This window comes from Drepanopeziza brunnea (assembly GCF_022702325.1).
Source record: "Drepanopeziza brunnea f. sp. 'multigermtubi' strain 214-2 chromosome Unknown ctg1, whole genome shotgun sequence".
NCBI lineage: Eukaryota > Fungi > Ascomycota > Leotiomycetes > Helotiales > Drepanopezizaceae > Drepanopeziza > Drepanopeziza brunnea.
The window spans coordinates 3,467,786-3,486,193 of NW_027094064.1; the positions used below are offsets into that span (position 1 = coordinate 3,467,786).

General features: G+C 48.0%; 6 protein-coding genes across 6 annotated transcripts; 2 read left to right on the top strand and 4 right to left on the bottom strand.

The window, feature by feature from the left end:
- Positions 1 to 897: 897 nt before the first annotated feature.
- L3040_000543 (uncharacterized protein) lies at positions 898 to 1,302 on the bottom strand (the record flags this gene model as incomplete). The annotated part of the gene is made up of 2 exons (XM_066155208.1): positions 898 to 1,212; positions 1,264 to 1,302. 2 exons carry the CDS (start codon positions 1,300 to 1,302, stop codon positions 898 to 900), a joined length of 354 nt encoding a protein of 117 aa, XP_066013250.1.
- Positions 1,303 to 3,941: 2,639 nt separating this feature from the next.
- On the bottom strand, positions 3,942 to 5,440 carry L3040_000544 (uncharacterized protein; the record flags this gene model as incomplete). Its single annotated transcript, XM_007289997.2, has 3 exons — positions 3,942 to 4,442; positions 4,525 to 5,234; positions 5,323 to 5,440. 3 exons carry the CDS (start codon positions 5,438 to 5,440, stop codon positions 3,942 to 3,944), a joined length of 1,329 nt encoding a protein of 442 aa, XP_007290059.2.
- Positions 5,441 to 5,838: 398 nt separating this feature from the next.
- L3040_000545 (uncharacterized protein) lies at positions 5,839 to 6,369 on the bottom strand (the record flags this gene model as incomplete). Its single annotated transcript, XM_066155209.1, has 4 exons — positions 5,839 to 5,847; positions 5,918 to 6,079; positions 6,138 to 6,244; positions 6,321 to 6,369. 4 exons carry the CDS (start codon positions 6,367 to 6,369, stop codon positions 5,839 to 5,841), a joined length of 327 nt encoding a protein of 108 aa, XP_066013251.1.
- A 2,311-nt stretch (positions 6,370 to 8,680) lies between these two features.
- On the top strand, positions 8,681 to 9,510 carry L3040_000546 (uncharacterized protein; the record flags this gene model as incomplete). Its single annotated transcript, XM_007289996.2, has 2 exons — positions 8,681 to 8,848; positions 8,926 to 9,510. 2 exons carry the CDS (start codon positions 8,681 to 8,683, stop codon positions 9,508 to 9,510), a joined length of 753 nt encoding a protein of 250 aa, XP_007290058.2.
- A 2,441-nt stretch (positions 9,511 to 11,951) lies between these two features.
- On the top strand, positions 11,952 to 12,473 carry L3040_000547 (uncharacterized protein; the record flags this gene model as incomplete). Its single annotated transcript, XM_007289995.1, has 1 exon — positions 11,952 to 12,473. One exon carries the CDS (start codon positions 11,952 to 11,954, stop codon positions 12,471 to 12,473), a length of 522 nt encoding a protein of 173 aa, XP_007290057.1.
- Positions 12,474 to 14,587: 2,114 nt separating this feature from the next.
- Positions 14,588 to 16,373, bottom strand: L3040_000548 (uncharacterized protein; the record flags this gene model as incomplete). The annotated part of the gene is made up of 5 exons (XM_007289994.2): positions 14,588 to 15,697; positions 15,761 to 15,868; positions 15,918 to 16,163; positions 16,231 to 16,248; positions 16,308 to 16,373. 5 exons carry the CDS (start codon positions 16,371 to 16,373, stop codon positions 14,588 to 14,590), a joined length of 1,548 nt encoding a protein of 515 aa, XP_007290056.2.
- Positions 16,374 to 18,408: the final 2,035 nt, after the last annotated feature.

Sequence of the window (18,408 nt, forward strand, 5' to 3'; positions counted from 1 at the left end):
TGGTGGTGCAGAGAGAAATGTACCACTCGAAATGTCGTGGTATTGATGTTGGGTGATCGAAGCGAGCCCCCTTTCAAACTCGCTTCGAGCATTGGGATAGCTCAGTACCCTTATTGCTAGAGTAAAAAGTTCGGCATTAATTTAAGGTTTGGTGGAGACATTAGGGGGATTTTTTTCTCCTTTATATCTCGGATCCAACTAATATAATCCAAATCACGCCAAAGTCTAGGCGTAGTGCCCAGGTGTAGTGAGTGCTGAGATAAGCGTCGGAAGCGAGACAACAAAAGGGGCTCGAAGCGAGCCCCTATGAACAAAACAAGTCTCTCTCCTCCCCTCTACTCTTCCGAATTTCCTACCTATATATCAACCACCCTAAGAATTCACGACTCAATGGTTTGGTAGATTGGGATAGTCTCTTTCTAATGAAGCCAAAGAAAATCGGTAGCTCCTCCTAGCTAGTTTCAAAGAGTTCAGGTCTCAAAGCTTGGCGATCCTGATCTTTACTACGAAAGCCTTACATGCAGGCACCATTGACTGCGTCGCATAACGCTACTCTCTCTTGATTGGGTCTGGCATGGCTTTGTCTGAAGTCTCCTATTGCTTTGCCCCCCCCCCCCCCCCCCCCCCCCCCCCCACTGATCCGAGAGATCGCAGCCCAGCATGCTGTATGCTAAATCAGCCTGGCATGTTGGCATAATTTCAGCGAGTAAATCAAATAAGCCTGATTGGAAGAGTATTCGTAATCCTAAGCTCACAGATAATGACAAAATCCAATATATTTTATAGAAAGCATCTAGAAGAATTCCATGCTGGATTGATTCCATCCCTAACTAGTAAGACGGGGCCTTTCTTTTATTTGCTTCCACCAATGTCTATCCATGACGGACCGGCCCCCACTTAAGCAACACTCACGAAAAAGTTCCTCTCGCCCTCCATCGGCACCACCGTCCCCTGCTTCAGGATCCCGTCTCCAACACTATACCGCAGCCTCTCAGCGTTGACCCATCTCTCCTCCCTCATATCTTCATCCTCCCTCGCACTCTCTACCGGCTCCCTCAACGAGAATAAGACCGTCGCCCCTAGAAACAACGGAGGCTCTCCTACCCCCTTCGAAGACGTTGGAGCGACTATGTCCATTTTGATATCGGTGCAAAGGACGGTGGTGTGCGAGCCAGTGAGAATATCAAGCTCAACCTCGGATTTTGCTGCTCCCTGTTCCGTGTTAGGCTTGTTAATTGTGAAGGGGGATAGGGTCTAACACGCCTGGGTGAAGTAGTAGTACATAGGCTCCACGGTGTTCATATCTTACTCTCCCCAAACGTAACCGATCTTGGGCATCTTCCAAAGCCCGCTGGCTGCCAGATTCACTATTTCCAGATACGCCGCATGCGCTGACGTCTTCATCGGCGCATCATCGTCCATGATACAATTCTAAGCGACACCTGATTAAGACTCGGCTTCCTTTACTACTGTAATACTCATATCGCTTTTCTTTTATTTTCTTTTTACCTTTCCAACTATAACAACTATAGTAACTATAACAACCATAATCTGCTATAATAACAATAACAACCATCAACTATCAAACCGTAAGTCTCTTTATCCATTTGCGCGCGTGTAATGCATATGCGATGCTTAGTTCATGCACACGCGCTTCTAGTTAACTTGGGGGGGGGGGTTGTTTTTAGTAAAGGTGGAGATTTACGCGAACCATGGATGAGCTCTAGTGTACAATGGATGAGGTTGTTAAGTAAGAAGCTTTAGGTCAGCATTTAGTCTGTGCAATTGAGTTGACAGGGATTCGACAGCTTGAACTTTCTATAACCACAAGCTTTCAAAGGTAAACAGAAGCTAGGTATAAATCTTTTAATAACGAATAATAGCTTACGTATGACTATAAAATGATTCAATCTTATATCAAGCTTTAGTAGAGTTAGTCAAAGCAGATACTACGTACGTAGTATATCACCTTCTCACATAATATAACGCTTGTAGCATATGAGTCGACCGATCATATATATGGGCCCTGTGGCACGGTGGCTGGTATACGAACAGCTAGCTGGACGGACCGCATCTTGCCTAAAGAATTATTGAAAGTCATATAAGGGAAAGTCGCATTCAACGCAAGAGGAACTCATATTGCAGCAGTTCTAGATCGATTGTGATATACAAATTATATCTGCGCGCAATTCCCACGATGCTAGCATGGCTTACTTGTTGTGTTGTCCCGCTCCACTGGCTCTTCCTCGGCCGGCGGACTCTCCGCTGATACAGCCCGCCGCTGGAACGCAGCGAAGCAGAAAAGTACAGTAGCCAAGAAGTTAATGGCGCTAATTGTAATCGGTCTGATCTGATGAAAAGAAACAGATTAATCAGATCAGGAGATTATAGAGAACATGACCCTCCACCTCACTGCCTTCTCCTCGAGATCACGTTTATTGCTAGCTGCTTTCAGGACTGGCCCCCTCAAGCGGTGTCTGTCCAATATCCCGGCACGGAAAGAACCCTACCCGGTGATACTATCTCGATCCATGCAGACGTCGTTCCGGAGTTATCAGCCGCACCCCATCCTTTGCGTATTTTATTGCCTCAATATCGCCGCAATCATGCCATCACCACTCGATACCCCCTCCGCTCTTGACCTAGTCTGAGCGGATCAAGGCGATCGTGCAGCATGGCAAGATGTTGAATCTGAGAGAAGCATTAGATGACAAGATGGGCGGTATATGGTCGAAATGCGATCAAGTCCTCGAGGGGGTGGTTCGGATAGATAGCTGGACAGGAGCATTTCTACCTGGAGACTCACGCCGCTATGCTCATCCCCAACAAGGAAGATAAGTGTTTCGAAGTGTGATCCTCGACCCAGAATACGCACGCCTTTCTTCCACAGCTCCCTTGCAGCGCAGCTAACGACTCCGTAGTATGGGGCCCTAAGAATTCGTGTCCCAAGTTCGTGCTATCCCCAGCAACAAAGTCAACGTCCGCGTAAAACGCATAGGTGGCGCTTCCGGAGGCAAAGAATCGCGGTCCGCCCAGCTGGCAGATATGCTTGCCGTAGCAGCAAAGAAAACATGGCGCCCCGTTCGATACATGCTTAATCGTGACGAACACATGATAACCTCAGGGCAACGGCACCTGGTCTAATGTCGATGAAAAGTTGGCGCATACTCGACGGAAAGCTCATCGCTTTTGAAGCGGACGTCTACGATAACGGTGGCTTTTGACAGGACATGTCCGGAGCAGTCACGGATCGCTGCTATACCATCTCGATAATTGCTATGAGATTCCTAACGTCTCGATCCGTGAGCACTGCTGTAAGACGAACACTCACAGCAACACGGTATTCAGAGGCTTTGGCGGTCCCCAAGCGATTTTTATTGTTCGAACATGGCCCGAGCAGTTTGTTTGGTGCTGGAGCTAGGCTTATGTATGGATTTATGCAGAAATCGAGGAAAGGACTAGCTAGCCTGCCAGAACACTGTAAACGAGGCCAAAGAGATGAGAGCATCTTGGATGGAAATACCCAGCCCGTTCGTTTACTTGAGAGTACTCCACGGACCATGAGTCGGGCAGAAGCTTTGGGCTTGGGAACAGATCTAAAATTGTCTTGTCTGAAACTTCCGAATCTTTTCCTAGACTTACCAGAATGGGCCTTAAGCCAAAACGCCGGTACTCTCATGATGGGAGTTGAAGCAGAGCTGTTGAAAAAAGTGAGCTTTATCTAGTATGTGAACAATCGACATGACAGTCTTAGTGGAAGCCCGGCTATGGCACGATATGAGGCCATACTAACCTCAAACCTGCCTGCATACCCGCAGTAGCCATAACGCCTCCATGCCACTGCTGAACCGTGGCCCAAACTCCACCCAACCGCCCACCACCAACGCCCATGCCTATAAGAGCGGAAACCTGCTCGCCAGTAATGTTCAAATCGTCCCTCATCAGATCATCGGTGCTTGCGGAGCCTGACGTGGCTGGTGACCCCCCATATTGCCGCCAACCAATGCTTGCAGATGTTGGAGCTGTCTCATTACTTCGTTCGTTTGCGCTGTCTGCAACTCTGCTTGCCTCCGTAGCTCCTCGTTCTCACTTCGAAGCTGAGCCATCTCCGCCCTCAGCTCCGCCCCTTCATCATGGGCCCGCTTTCTCTTCATTCCTGCCCTCTCGCTACCATCGTCCTCGGTTTCTTCTGCATTTATGGTCTCACTAGTGTCCGTGTGTACCCGGCGCAAATGCTCATTCAAATTCTCTTGCCGCGAAAATCCTTTGCCCGAAAACCGCTTGCAAGTAGGATGTGGGCAGTTGAGTTGTTTCCGAGGTCCTCCATGTAAATTATGTACTTCTCGTTGATGGCGCAGCAGTCCGCCCGAGTAGGTAAATCCAGGGAGCTTCTCACAGCCTTCGGATGGACATTTGTACGGCCGGTCGTGCTTATCCATATGCTAGAAGATTAGAAAATCAGCTACGAATCTTGAAATTGAGGATCCTACCCTAAGAATAGCATGAGAATGGACGGGTATGTACCTTTGACCACTCACACTTCCTAGTGAAAGACTGCACCTCTTCTGTGCATCCCACCCAAGTACAAACAAAGCGCCCGTCCCCACCCTTTGTCACCTCTCGATCTGGCTTCGGAATGGCCTTGGATCTGCCAGGGCTTAGCGCATCCTCCTCGTCCTTCGTCGGCAACTCTGTCATATCTTCTAAGCCCAAAGCCGCCGCGTCCATTGCTTGAGGATGGTATGGGCTCTCGCTCATCGGCGGGGGAGGGCTGGGATATCGATTTTGCTGCATATTATTGTCGTCTTGCTCTTGATGAGGATCGTGCATCATGGTAGAATGCGGGTAGTCGGGGAATTGTCGAGATTCGTAGAGCGACATGGTGCCTGGATCGAAGTGATCGCTGTAGTTTGAGACTTCAAGATGGGAGGCACCAGCAGCAGCGGCGGCGACGTAATAAAGATGTTGATAACTGTGGCGAGAGGACCCGTACTGCTGTTGGGCGGAGGCCTGCTGCGTCGGATTCGGGCTTGCTTGAAGGTGGTGATGGTTGATGAGTTGTGCCTTGAAAACCTGAGGTGGCAACGTCGAGTGATCTTCGGCTAAACTAGTGCTAGCGTGAGTCTTGGCGGCATGTTTTTCGATGTTTACTTGGGCATGGAATTCGGGACCAGACATGCCGCCTGTATTTGTATGTGGATCGTAGCAGGCTTCAGCTGATACCGCGTTCGTGACTGTAAGTTGTAGTCAGTTCAGTCACGTGGTTCTGCAAGTCTACGATAGACCTGCCCGAGTCGCCTGAAATAGGCCAGGATGACTCACCCGTAGCAGTGTTCCACGGCGTGTCTGCCTGTTGCAATTGAGTGTGGAGTCGGCGAGGATTCGAGGCCCCTGGAACAAGGTTCTCATTCCTTTGATGGGCTGATGACCATGGGAACATGACTGCGCTGGTCGGTTTGCCCTCTCAGCAGTAGTCACGCCGTATTAGTATGTAGCAGCTGGAACGGAGGGGGTTGGCCTCTTGCTTGATGTATGAAGACGTTGCTCCTGCTGAGAACCGAAATAAATGTGTGGCGTGGTGAAGAGGCGAGAGCCAGATCCGATAGCGAGGCAAAGTGAATACCACTGTGCTGGGGAGGTGAATTAGAACAGCACCACCACAACATACCATATTTTTCCACCCAATGAGGAGAGTATGTTTTATCCGAGGACGCACTAGTATCGAGATCATGCTCAACCTTGTACGGATTCCGAGATGACATGGAGATACTGAGATCGCGAAGCATGACGGATATCCAGCAGACGCCCCATTATACCAACAGAGGTCGTAACGTCGCCTCAAGGCCACTAGAACAATGGAGTCAGTAGATACGAAAACAGATCCAAAAGACGAGGAGATGGATCGCTTGTAACTTACAGTTGTGTTCATTGGATTTCTGCCTCCGGACCACTCGAATAACCAGCCGAACCGAGTAGGCATTGGAGCCGGGAGATTCATGCACCAGATTTTTTTCAAGGATTGGATATTTTCATCTGGAAATTGGGGGAAATCTTTCTTCGGGATGCTGAGAATGGCACGCTAGAACCAGGCTTGGCACCGAAGTGGCGAGGGTTTTTCCAAAGATCGATGTGCATACATGCGACCGGAAGCCCGTGGCAAACTGCGTCGATCTGTGACCGTGGAATTTTGCCAGAAGTAAAATGCGTTGCATCGTATCGAGCTGGATGGAACTGTCTTCCGAATCTTTTGCCTCCAAGTCAGTATTCGAAGTCTCATCGATATAGAAAGGATAACGCTGCATCAGCTACAATGAACTGACCGCTTGAGAAGTTCCTCCGCCATAAACCGTACAGAGACACTGTTTTCATAGTTGACTGAGGATATGAACGGGACTCATTGGCCTAGATAGACTCTCCTCTGCATAATTCAGAGCACCCAGCAACAAACCCGACAGGACAACCTGCGACAGCGGCAACAGTACATATTTTTTTGCTATTACCGACTGGGATAAGAGCAATCGCCAGTAGGCACGAAGCGCAGAGTTGAAGACGATAACTGCCGTATAATAACGAAATTTCCAGGGCGTGCCTTGACGCTGATGAATTCGCAAGAAAGGAATATAGGATAAGAGAGGAATATATGGTAATTCAACAAAAACATCAACTTCCAGGCTTCAGCTCGAATCCAGACTATTTTGAGAACTTCAAAATGCCGCCGTTTTATAGACACATATAGTACCTACACATACTCCGCCTCCCACTTCTCACCAATGGCCTCAAGTGACGGTGGGGGCCATCGGGGTCAAGACCACCTCCGACAAGACCATTTCTTGGGATTGACAGCGGCCCAAAAAGCCGGACGGTGTGCAGAGAAGCATCGGTGTGAAGATAGAAGGCGTAGTAGGGCGGCTGAGTGGGGGAGGATTGGTGCATCAGCCTTGCTGGATTGTTATAGTGACGGGAGGGGAGGCCTATAGGGGAGAGGTCTGGCTTTGTACTGCCCTTTCGGACGATCGATCGATAGTCATTGCACAGGAAATTGTTGGGGTTGAGGGAGGTGGATAGGAATTGATGAGAGATGGAACGTGTCTGATTTCTTGGGAAGGGGATGTCAATGTTAATTGCTCAGGCACGAAGATTGTTGGCCTGGTTCACAACAGATAGTTCGGCCTCACGAGGCTGACGCCCTTCGGTTTGAATCTGCACGTGATTTCATAGTCCAGCACCGTATATTCTCTATCAAAGGCACTTGATTTCAAGAACTTCAGACTTTAGTCATTGACACAAACTTGTCTGGAAATCCATCAAAGCTGTACGAATTTCCCAGAACATCAAGGAGGTTCTGGCTCGTAACGTACTTATGATAAGCCCAGCCTGGTTCCGGGTGACATTTGGACGTGTTTGTGAGTCCAAGTCGGAATTTCGGTAGAAATCAGGACTCTTCTGCATGCAACTTGAATTCCTGGCTGACTGCCTGAAGCAATGGCTTTCCCCCTTCGCCAGAGCGTGCGACATTTTCTTGATAATGGTAATCATTTACGGGATATGTATTTTCCGGGAAATTCTTAAAATGCGACACCGACTAACTCACTAATTAATAAAATACGTTGTACGACGTGCAACAAAATATCAGGACCTCGAGTCTTATTCGTTCACTTAACGGATCGATCGACACTCCCTCGACCAATCATTCTGTAGCATCTCGAGGTTTTGTTGCGCGTCGCAATCGGCCAGTCTGGACCAATCCAGTCTGGGCCAAATTCAGTCAGTCTGAGCCGAGTCAGTCCGGGGTCAGTCAAGGGTCAGCCAGGAGTCAGTCAGGAGTCAGTCATGAGTCAGTCAGGAGTCAGTCAGGAGTCAGCCAGGAGTCAGTTAGTCTGAGCTAAATTCGGTCAGTCAGATTGAGCTGAGTTTGGACTGAGCCAAGTGATAGGATTTGGCTGAACTAGAAACAAGGATCTGCTTTACACTCGCAGTTGGCCAGGGATACTTGAACATAAATCACAATTTGGGTGACTGGCGTCTGCTAAGAGCACAATTGGTTACTAATTCATCAGCCTGTGGGCTGGCTGAGTCGATGAGCAAGCAGCTCACAGACTCCCTTATCCGGGACGACTATAATATTGACGCAAAAGTGTTTCATCGATACCGTAAACATTACTTAGGGAACCGTGAAAGCTGATTTCCAGCCGAAATAAAGCGGCAGCAAGCTTCGACGCAGAAGATCTACAAAATAAGAACTGTAGAAGTTGAATTAAAGAGAAATATAACAAAGCACCCTGAGATGGTGAGATGTACTGTTCGCATTGAAATAGAATACCGCCAAGCTTCTGAGCAATGTACATATAAACGTGCCGAGGGCATCGCCATATGAGAATAGAAGCAGATCTGGGAAGATATAATAGAATTTGGTAATCAACTGAAATAAATTAAGATAATGAAGGTGGTAACTCTAGTGACCTCACGAGTGGATGGATGGTCGTTCGTTGAGTTGATGCCAAGAGAGTGCAACTTGCGGAAGTAGTGTGTTCAGGCCCGCCCTACAAATTCGGATAGGACTTCGGTCTCGGCTACTCGCCAGGTAGGAAGAATTTTTCGACCCTTCTTATTCCAACAACACCCGATCCAATGCCAACCAGCCTGATCAATTGACTGGAGGAATATTGGCAACTGCATCAACATGTCGTCAATCTCCGGCACCAAGATGGCTTCATCCGCCATGCGGACCCTCGCCGCCAGAACCCTCCATCTGAAAGTCTACCCAACACCAGAGACCTTCGCCGAGCGCCGCGAAGTGCTGCGAGTGATCGAACGGTTTGGGGAAGTTGCTATGTTCAAATCGCATAAGGTAGAATTATCTTATTATTCTCTCGGTTGCGCAGGGCTTGAGGTTAACCACAAGAACTATACTGATCTACGCCAAAGTATGACCCTAAGAAACCAGTCCACAACAGCTTCCTCTCGGTGTACACCTGGGAGTCCTCCGCGCAGGATCTCCGAAACGTTTCCCCTGTCCGCTACCGCCTGGTGGCCGAATCTACAGAGAGAACAGATAACTCAGATGCCGAAACTTCAAAGGTCTTTTCTCTATACGCCTCCGAAACAAACTACAACCACAACGCCTTCTTGGTGTCTCCCCGACAAAATCCCTGCCACGGACCATACGGCCCTCTACCCAAACGATCCTCATATATAGCTCATACTCTGAAAAAGACGGTGCCTGATTCAAACTGGTCCGAGGGGTTGGTGGACTGGGATACGGAAAAGAGTGCATATCGTGTTGAAGAAGTGCTTTCTCCTGAGGAGCAGAAGTCGTTACGGTATGATCCTGATGGGACACCGATCAGCAATGTGTGGTCTGCGAAACGCGAAGAGGTTGTGAAGCAGCGGAGTAAGACGCCGAGGCTCATGGGGGGTCTGCAGCCACTGTGGGAGGAGAGGGTGGAAATGGAACGAAGATTGAAGCTGGAGCAGGAAGCAGCAGCCAGTGACGCGGGGCCAAATGCGTAGGACTGCATATCCTGAGTCCAGTTGCGAAATCAGGCCTCTGGTATGCCCACAACTTCGCCGTCATGATACTCCGGAGCCCGGTAGAAACACCTGGCCTGGACCCTAAAATCGTCAAGTTATGTACTGGACGGCCTCTCGGCATTCATATGGCCGGGATCATGAAGATTTGTACTGCCTGTATGGCCGGATGCGCCCGATCGTTCGAGACTATAATGGGCTATATCCTGGACGGAACAGAATCGCCATGCCGCAAAAGATCACACCTACCCCCGCCTTCTTGTCAATGTACGGATTCAAAGCTCAAAAACGCACACTAAAATAGTTACAAGCACTTCTTGGGTGCCGTATGGATTGCTTTCTAGGGATCCTGACGAGCACAGTCGACAAGAAGGTGTTCACAAGACTGTATTTCCCCTGAACAAGCCTCTCCCAAAATCAAGCTTGATTTCATGCCGATTTCTTGCCTAGTGTGTCCTAGATCAGGGCTTTCTAATCTTTGACACAGATCTTGAGTTTGTTTTGATCGCAGCAATTCGCCACGTGCGATAAAGCCGTGGGGTGCGACGGGCCAACCTCTACATGGCTATAGTATATCTACTGTTAATCAACACGCCGAGCCCCTACCAGCTATACAGCTGGAAGGAACCACGGAACCGCAGCTACCGAACGGTCTGAAATCACAATACCACTGCTACATTGCCTCGCGCACTCTACCTATGTTCTTAACACCGCTCTGCACTGTGTGCCAACAGCTGTGCGCTGCTAGGGCTGGCATATGCGTATGCGTACACGCACCCTTCCCAACTCCTCTCAGACCCGGACGAGAATCTAGAAAGTTGGCTCGGCATTTCGGGATTCCGGAAAGCTCGCACAAAACCGTTCCATCGTCGCCATCTCAGAACTTTATGTCTGCCGAAAACTTGGGAGCATGGTGGAGTCATCGTAGGTGCAAACCAACTTTTTCCTTGGAAGTTGAAGATATCGATATCTCTTCTGTGTGCATTGCAAATAGGTCTGGATTACTGTCTTGTATCGCTTATTTGCTAGCGGCGCTGGATCTTATCAGATGATAGTTTTAATTAAGCTTGCGCTTGCAGAGCTATAGGGTTAAATTGAAGATGCAGTAATGCAAGAAGACATTGTCAATAAGGCAGTTCTATGTGCTCCTCGTGATATCCTCGTGATATCCGGTCTCGGGGCGAGTCAGGTGCCATATCCGCCCAGACCCACCCTATCTCTTGTGTGGATCAAGCCTCCTTTACCCCTGACCTGCCAGATAAGCGAATGCCAATAATCGTCGGCTCGCTTAGGTGGGCCTCCTTTCAGCCTTTCAGTCTTAGTCGGTATAAGCGACTGCGGATCGGAAGCGAGTGCGGATTTTTCGAATGTGTTAGAAATTTTTATATACTATAGCAATTAATTACTATTACAACTTAAAAATATTTATATAAATAATTAGTCTGCGATTATATCTTCTTTCGAAACATCCGAAATCGTATCATTTGATAAAACATTTGATTATCGATTGTTATTTTCAAAATCTGATTCGTCTTTTACTTTACGCAACGAATCGTTTGAATCTCTACTATTATAAAATTGAAACTATCGCTATCGATATTAATATTAGAAAAAGGAAAACATCTTGCTTTAAAAAAGGGTCTTTAATAGTATCGGTTATAATTATCAGATCATCGTTATCGTAAGAAAGTTCGAGTTGAGAAAGAGTTGGTCGAGGAATACCTTTTTTACGAGGCCGCAAAATTTGACCTTTAAGAAGTTGTTGCATCTATCAAATCTCTTTCGAATCGAGAATTAGAATGAGCATTATATCGTCGTCTTTAATAATTAAGCTTATAACAAAGCGTTTTCGTATAATACTTTTACGCTCGCGCTTAATTATGCGATTCTTCTACGATATTTAGTATCTTTTTCTTCTTTTTAAATCTTATCGACGCGTTATTATTTTGCAACAGATTCAAGATTTTCTTTACCTTGCTGCTTAATAGCAAGCTTGTTATCGATTAATAATACGATTTTAAATGTTTCGGAAAAAGATATGCTTGTAAATTAATTATGTATATAAATATTCCTTAGTTGATTATAATAGTAATTGCTATAGTATATAAGAATTTCTAATACATTCGAAAAATCCGCACTCGCTTCCGATCCGCAGTCGCTTATACCGACTAAGACTGAAAGGCTGAAAGGAGGCCCACCTAAGCGAGCCGACGATTATCGTTCAAGACTTCAGACGATAGTCGTCGTCTCCTTGTTTCTTTCCAAGCCAACACCAACACCAACACCAACACCACCACCGTCAATTCAAAATCGCAAGATCCAGACACGAGCGAAACGGATGCTGAATTGAAGACTGGATTTCGTTCAGTAGACTATGCGATACTGATCCTGCTGAATCAACAACCCTCCCAAACCCAAATAAAATGCAACTTCAATCACTCTTCCTCCTCGCCCTGAGCTCTATAGCTACCGCGAGCTTAAACGTCAACCCCGAACACCTTCATCAAGAATATGTTAGGCTCCTCTCCCCAAACGCGCCGCCATTCCAGAACCACGATCCAACACAAAGCGTCTCCTCTTCCATCCAGCTCTCCGAAGTCGAGCAGGCAAAACGCGAAGTCGAAGCTGCCAAGCTCGAGGAAAGACAACTAGCAGCGGGGGGCGGTGTGGCCGCCACCACGCTCGCGGCCAGTCAATACCCGATTGCGAGTACGGCTGGGAGCCTGTTCACGATTAATGGGGTGACGAGCGCGACGTGGACGCTTTTCGTGCAGACATTTGCGACGACGGCGCTGGGGACTTGGGAATTGGGGCCTACGCCTGGGGTGGGCACGATCGGGCTGGGAAGTATTCCGGGGACTGTGGGAGGTGTAAAGACGAAGAGGGCTGTTGAGACGTCGGCGCCCCAGGCTTCTTGGGGAAGGATGGGAGATAGGAAGCTATGATACTGGGGAGGTGCATGGGAGGAGGTTGAGATGCAAGTTTATTATCTCTGTTTGCATGAGGGCTGGGGACATCGATTGCAGTGCGCGCTGTGCCCCTCTATCTCGATTGTGGTGGTTTTTGAAGCAGGTGAAAAGACATGGATACAAGAAAGCCATAGAATATGGGTTCTTCAGCATTGGCTTGTCTGGCTTGGTAGTAGCCTATTATGATTATTGGTATTGTAAGTGCTGCTCGTGTACTTGGGACTTCTGTATATATGAACGAGCGGGAATCGAGATGCATATAATCCACCCCCAGGAGACCTTAGTTTGGACTTCCCTTTTTCTCTCAAGCTCCCCACTCCTGCAACTTCCGTTGTTGCTGCAAAAATCAACAAGGTAGGCACTTGCCCTATGATTATAACCACACACCTGATTCCGAAAGCATCCAGATCCCCTTCGCAATGCAACGCCCTACTACGCGAAGATTCCGCCAACCTCCATTTTTTTTTCTGGTCGCTTACTCAGCACCAATCAACTTCGCGACAGCAATATATATTATTCATAACTACCTTCTATAGGTAGCTACGCCCCTCTAGGACAGCACAACATGAGAAATCAAGAGGGCCCGCGGGCCTCGAGATCTTTTCATTTTTGTTTTTATAGAGAGATCACCATTCTTCAATCTATAGATGGCTGTAATATTTAGAAGGGAGTTTTCGCGGCGAGGTTTTTGGTTTGGGGAATTTGGCGGCTGCGAAGTTCAGAATAGAATTAGTCGATGTGAAGACACGATGAATTTGATTGTCCGACTTATGCGTTGTGAATTTGTTTATATTGCAAAACATGTTGCGGTTTTGAATTTTTTGGAGGATGATCTTACTATTGACGAAAGCGGTTCGTAGATTTTAAGCGAGGCGTTTAGTAAGACGGGTCATGCTCGATAAATTATTCATGTCTTGAGGCTAGCGCTAATTATAACTGGTCTGATGGGGAAAAATTAAGATTATATATACCGTGAAGGAGAGGAGAGCAGAGGAGAGGAGAGGCGTGAGTGAATAAATGGGCAAATAAATAAATAAAGCCCCGAATCATTCTTGATGAACTCCTGAAAGAGAAATCGCAATACCATGAGTCCATGACCAATCAACCAACAGCCTTTTCAATTAGAGAATAGCTTCAATAAAATAGAATATAGGAATTCAGATCTATAGGGGATCAATTCAATTGATACTCGATATTAGACTTGTCCACTTTTCTTGTAACCACACCTATTTTCAAACACCACAAGACAAAAAAAGAAAGTCCAGAAATAAAAAATCTAAGACCCCCTCTCTGTCCCGGCTCACATCGCAATCGCGACAAATCTCTCCAGTCTCCATCTCACACGCCATATCTCATCTATCTATCCCAATCGACCAGTTGGACAAACCAGTATGATCCTGCCATCTAGTACGCCCGCAATCCCCCAAACCCCCTTTCACCCCCAACCGATAGTCTCTCATACCCATCGCCCGACCGATCTGGTTTGATTACCATTGGCCTTTACCCGTGTTGAACGTCCAGTCAATTCCATCCATCTACCGAAGAAGAAACGAGAAAAGAGGAAAAAGTAAGAGAAAAAACAAAACACCCAATTTTTTTTATGATACATACAACCGTCCCTAGTCTCGCAACAACAAGTAGAAACATGAAAACTGGTACAATAGATCTGACGAGAAAGAAGAACCTCACTCCCCCCTTTTATTCTCGCCCCTCTTAAACTTTTTTTTAATTTTGCAGAATAAGGAAAAAAAATATCTCTCTTTTTTGGAGGGTGAGGGGGGGGGGGTCTTGACCAAAACCCAGCCCAGCCCAGCCCACGCCTCGGGCTCGTTTTTCACCTGAGAGCCAGAGAGAGAGGGAAGGTGTGAGAGAGAGAGAACGAGAGAGAGAGAGAGAGAGAGAGAGAGAGAGAGACGCCATGCCGGGCCGTTACCTGTAGCCCTAAACACCCAGCCTGCCGATGCTGGAGCGCAAAAGAAGAGCTTGAATTTAGGGTATCCGAATTAAGGAATGTGTGTTTGTGTGTGTAAGGTAAGCCGAAAACAGGTTGGAAAAAGTTATGAATCGTAGTCGTAGAAGGCAAGTGTGCCTCAATCGTGGTCCGCGCCAACAGAGAGCGAAGTCCGCGAGAGTGGTACCGGGTGGTGGAGTATGGGAGGCATAGGGTATCCCTGGTTGTAGTTGCCCATCGTCGGAACGTAGCGGTACTCTTGACCGTTGGTCAGCCGACCAGGATGGTCAGACACCGATGGGAGTGAACCTTCCGCGTTCGAACCTTGGCTGCCGATGGATGGTTGCTTGGAGCCTATGCTGGGGTTGTGGCCGTACGATGGCTCGGAGTCGGATGGGCACAAGTCTTGGCTGGAAGGCGTGTAGATCTCGCTACTCTGCTGGCTCATAGAAGCCGATGGCTGTGATCCGTAAGCCATTTGCGAGGAAGAGAGGGACTCTGGGCTCGTACTGGAGTTCGTGATGTACGAGTTTGAAGACAAGGAGGCGTTTTCGCTCGTCGCGTTGATATTATGCTTGATGTTCCGGATGTAGTTACAGTTGGTATCGAAAGACTGGGATTGAAGACTTGGAGCTGAAGGAAGACCATCGGAATATCGATACGGTCCTCCTATGTGTGCTTGTCGACCTGGATTCCCCGTCGGGAATGGCAACAAGCGCTCCCCGTTTGCGCCGACAGGTGGAGGGAGTGATGCGCTCATTCCGTCCAGCGACATATTCCTGTGACCCGAGTTGGGACGGGAAGGGAAGCTGACCCCGTGGTGGAGAGGCATTGGAATCTGGTCATGGCTGAAGGTTGTATCTGATTGTTCAATGTAGAGCGGGGTCTTGGGCAACTGTGGAGTTGCAGGCCAGCCTCTCGTGGATGTAGAAGTGATATAGTTGGGAGCAACTCCGAGGTCTTCATTCCCAATCAGTTGCCCCTGGATGTTGTAGCCCAGCTCATCCCCGTTGAAGTCGCCAAAAGGTGCTATTGGGAAGTACGGCTTGACCGCGAATTGTTGATAGTTAGGTGCAGAAACTTGTCGGTATTGATGGTATCCATCAAGAGGAAGAGGGGTGTTTTGAGGTCCGTACTGAGGACCTGAAGGCATGCGGCAATTCACTCGGGAAGCTGAACCACCCGAAGCATCGTTGTATTTGTACGCCGTGCATCCTTCAGTTTTTAATAAAACTTCCTCGGCCGTGACCTACATCAAAATGTCAGCTTGTTGAAGTGTGTTTCTGCAGAGGAGTCGGAAGAAGATGGTTACCCTCAAGAATTGGCAATGTTCATTGCCCGAGTTCTTGCAGTTGGTACATGGCTCGCCATTGCCTGCGTCGCCACTGCAACGGATCTTTCGCTTTCGGCATCGACCACACTTTGAATTGTATCAGTATTCTGCTGGGATGGTGTTCGTGAGGACTCACGGCAATCTGGATTCTGCTTCTGGGCCGGGAGCTTGAATCGCTCTCGGGGGATCGCCCAGTGGTTCGAGGCTCGTGGGGAGAAGGGTGATGACTTCGCGAGCCCGGGTAGACTCTTTGACTTGGGGCCGAACTGTAATCTCGATCGTGGCTGATAGGATACTCAAGCCCACGGTTACTGTATCGGCGAAAGGTAGCCTCCTCTTCATTCCCTTGATAGCTTCCGTACGGAGAAGCTACTCGAACCATCTAAGAGCGAAGTGGGTTAGGATTTTCTAGTGACAGAAAAGCTCGAAGTAGATAGACATCGACATACCTTTGCGACTTCTCTCAGCTGTCGTGGATAGAAAAGGGGTTTGGACCAGTCGTGAGAATCAAGAGTCTGTAATTAACGAGCGTCTTGTTGTGAAGAGAGATCGAGGAATCGGAAGAATCTGGAGAGACGAGGTCAGAGATCATGGGATCTTGTGATATCAGTGAAGTGAAGGAGGGAGGTTGCGCTGTTATAGGACGCTGTGAAACGGAACGACTGCCCCGCCTCCAAAAGTTTGCTTCGTTCGCCAACGAAAGACCTAACTCGTTTCAATCATTTCAAAATGAATGTGATGGATTTTTGTAGGAATTCAACTTTTGTCAAGTCTCGCTACCTCTCGCATATCCAGAGTGAGAGTGAGGATGCATTTGCAAGCCCACAAGCCTCTGATACTAGAACAGTGCAGACGGATGGCTGCATAAAGAGGTGGACCCTCATAGCTACATTGCTACCGATCAGGCCACCAGTGCGATCTTCGCCATGGCCGGCAGATATGGCAAACGAGATCCAGGGTACACCAGCTGAAGTTCTCTATGAGACCCCCCAGGCCCAAGTATCCCCTCTCCCTCTTTCCTGGGGTCGACTGAGACTGATAAAAGATACACCCTATCGAGTGGAGTTCCGACTGTTGGAGATCCTGAGACTGTCTTTGCCATGAAACTTGGATACAGCAGACAAAGAGTAATGGAGTTGTGCCAGGGCAGCGGCCTGCGATCCTCAAGCCTCAAGCCCCAAGCCTCAAGTCTCAAAACAACAATCGGCTACCATTCCAAAACAAAATCCGGTCTAAGCTTATTTTTACGCTTTGGGACTGAAGCCCGCCTGCAAATAGTTGACACTTGACCACACTTGGCCTTCTTCTGAGAGTCTGACAGCACTTACAGCACTTCTCCACTAGCCGGAAAATAAGCCCGAGAAGCTTTGCTTGTTCTGACCAAAGATACAGTATGCGAGCGACATGATGTGACAGAAAACTGACGGGCATCCAGTAGCATGAGGTACATAGCAAACAAACTCGCAGAGGCTCTCTCAACGGTGATCGTACAACGGGCACAGCAAACGTATTCTGTGCCACTCCATCCATAACACACAAATGATCAATGATCAAAAATCATTTTAACCTTGACCGTAAAAAAACCGGATCGCTGGGGATTGCCTCGATAATGTTGCAGCTGTGCAAGCAATCTTCAGTGCATGTAGCGAAGCATCGCTGATGCAAAGCTAGCAGGAATAGATCCTTGCCTCAGCTCTTCCAAGTGTTATTTAAACCAAACCATTACCACCCTCTCGGATGCAAGTTTTGATTTATTGTTGACCGCTTCGCGCACCATGCCAACGGTCACAGGATTCAGTTTCGTGACGCGTACTTGATCAGAAAACCCCGGTCTGAGTGCCTCATGCAATCAGTCGAGCAAACTCTGCCCTATCATATTTCAACAACCAACCAGCCAATTATCGTCCCCATGAAACCAGATCACTTTGTGTTTGCAGGAAACTTTACGAGGCCAAACGAGCCGTACATCCCCCCAAAATTTGTTCTCATTGAATGTCGAACAAGGAGGACAAATGTTGTGCCACCAGCTGGAAATGGCCAGTCATCTGCCTTATGAGAAGGCGATTGTATGGAGGGAAGATTTTTATGATATGCTATTGTTGAAATCAAATAAGGTCCGCCATCTGAGCGGCACAGATTGATTTCTTGCACGTTTGAATCCAATGCAAAGCGTCGTACCGAGAGGAATCGAGACTAATATGATGAGCGCGCTGTTTGTGGACATCTATTATGAGGTCAACCACAGAGATTCTGCAGCGGAGCTGGCGGCAGTTGCATAGGTCCACACCTAACTGCAGAGGCAGTGCGAGTAACCCCCAGTTACGATGTTCCACGGAGATCACAACAGTCTTCTCAACCATTTGCGTCCCAGAAATTGAATGCCGGTAGCTGTTTCAAGGAACTACGGACCCTGCTCAACGAATGATGCCCAATGTCAGTTACAGGATGATCTTCATGGATTTTTCCACCCCGAAACCCAGTATAGGTCGAGCAATTTTTCATGACTCTTGTGTACCTTTAGTGTGACGAGAAATTCCTTCGGATCTTCCCTCAGAGCCCTAGAGCCTGTCATACACCGCTGCAGTCTGGTTCCACGGCAGAACGTTTGCAGTCCTTTCATCTTAGAA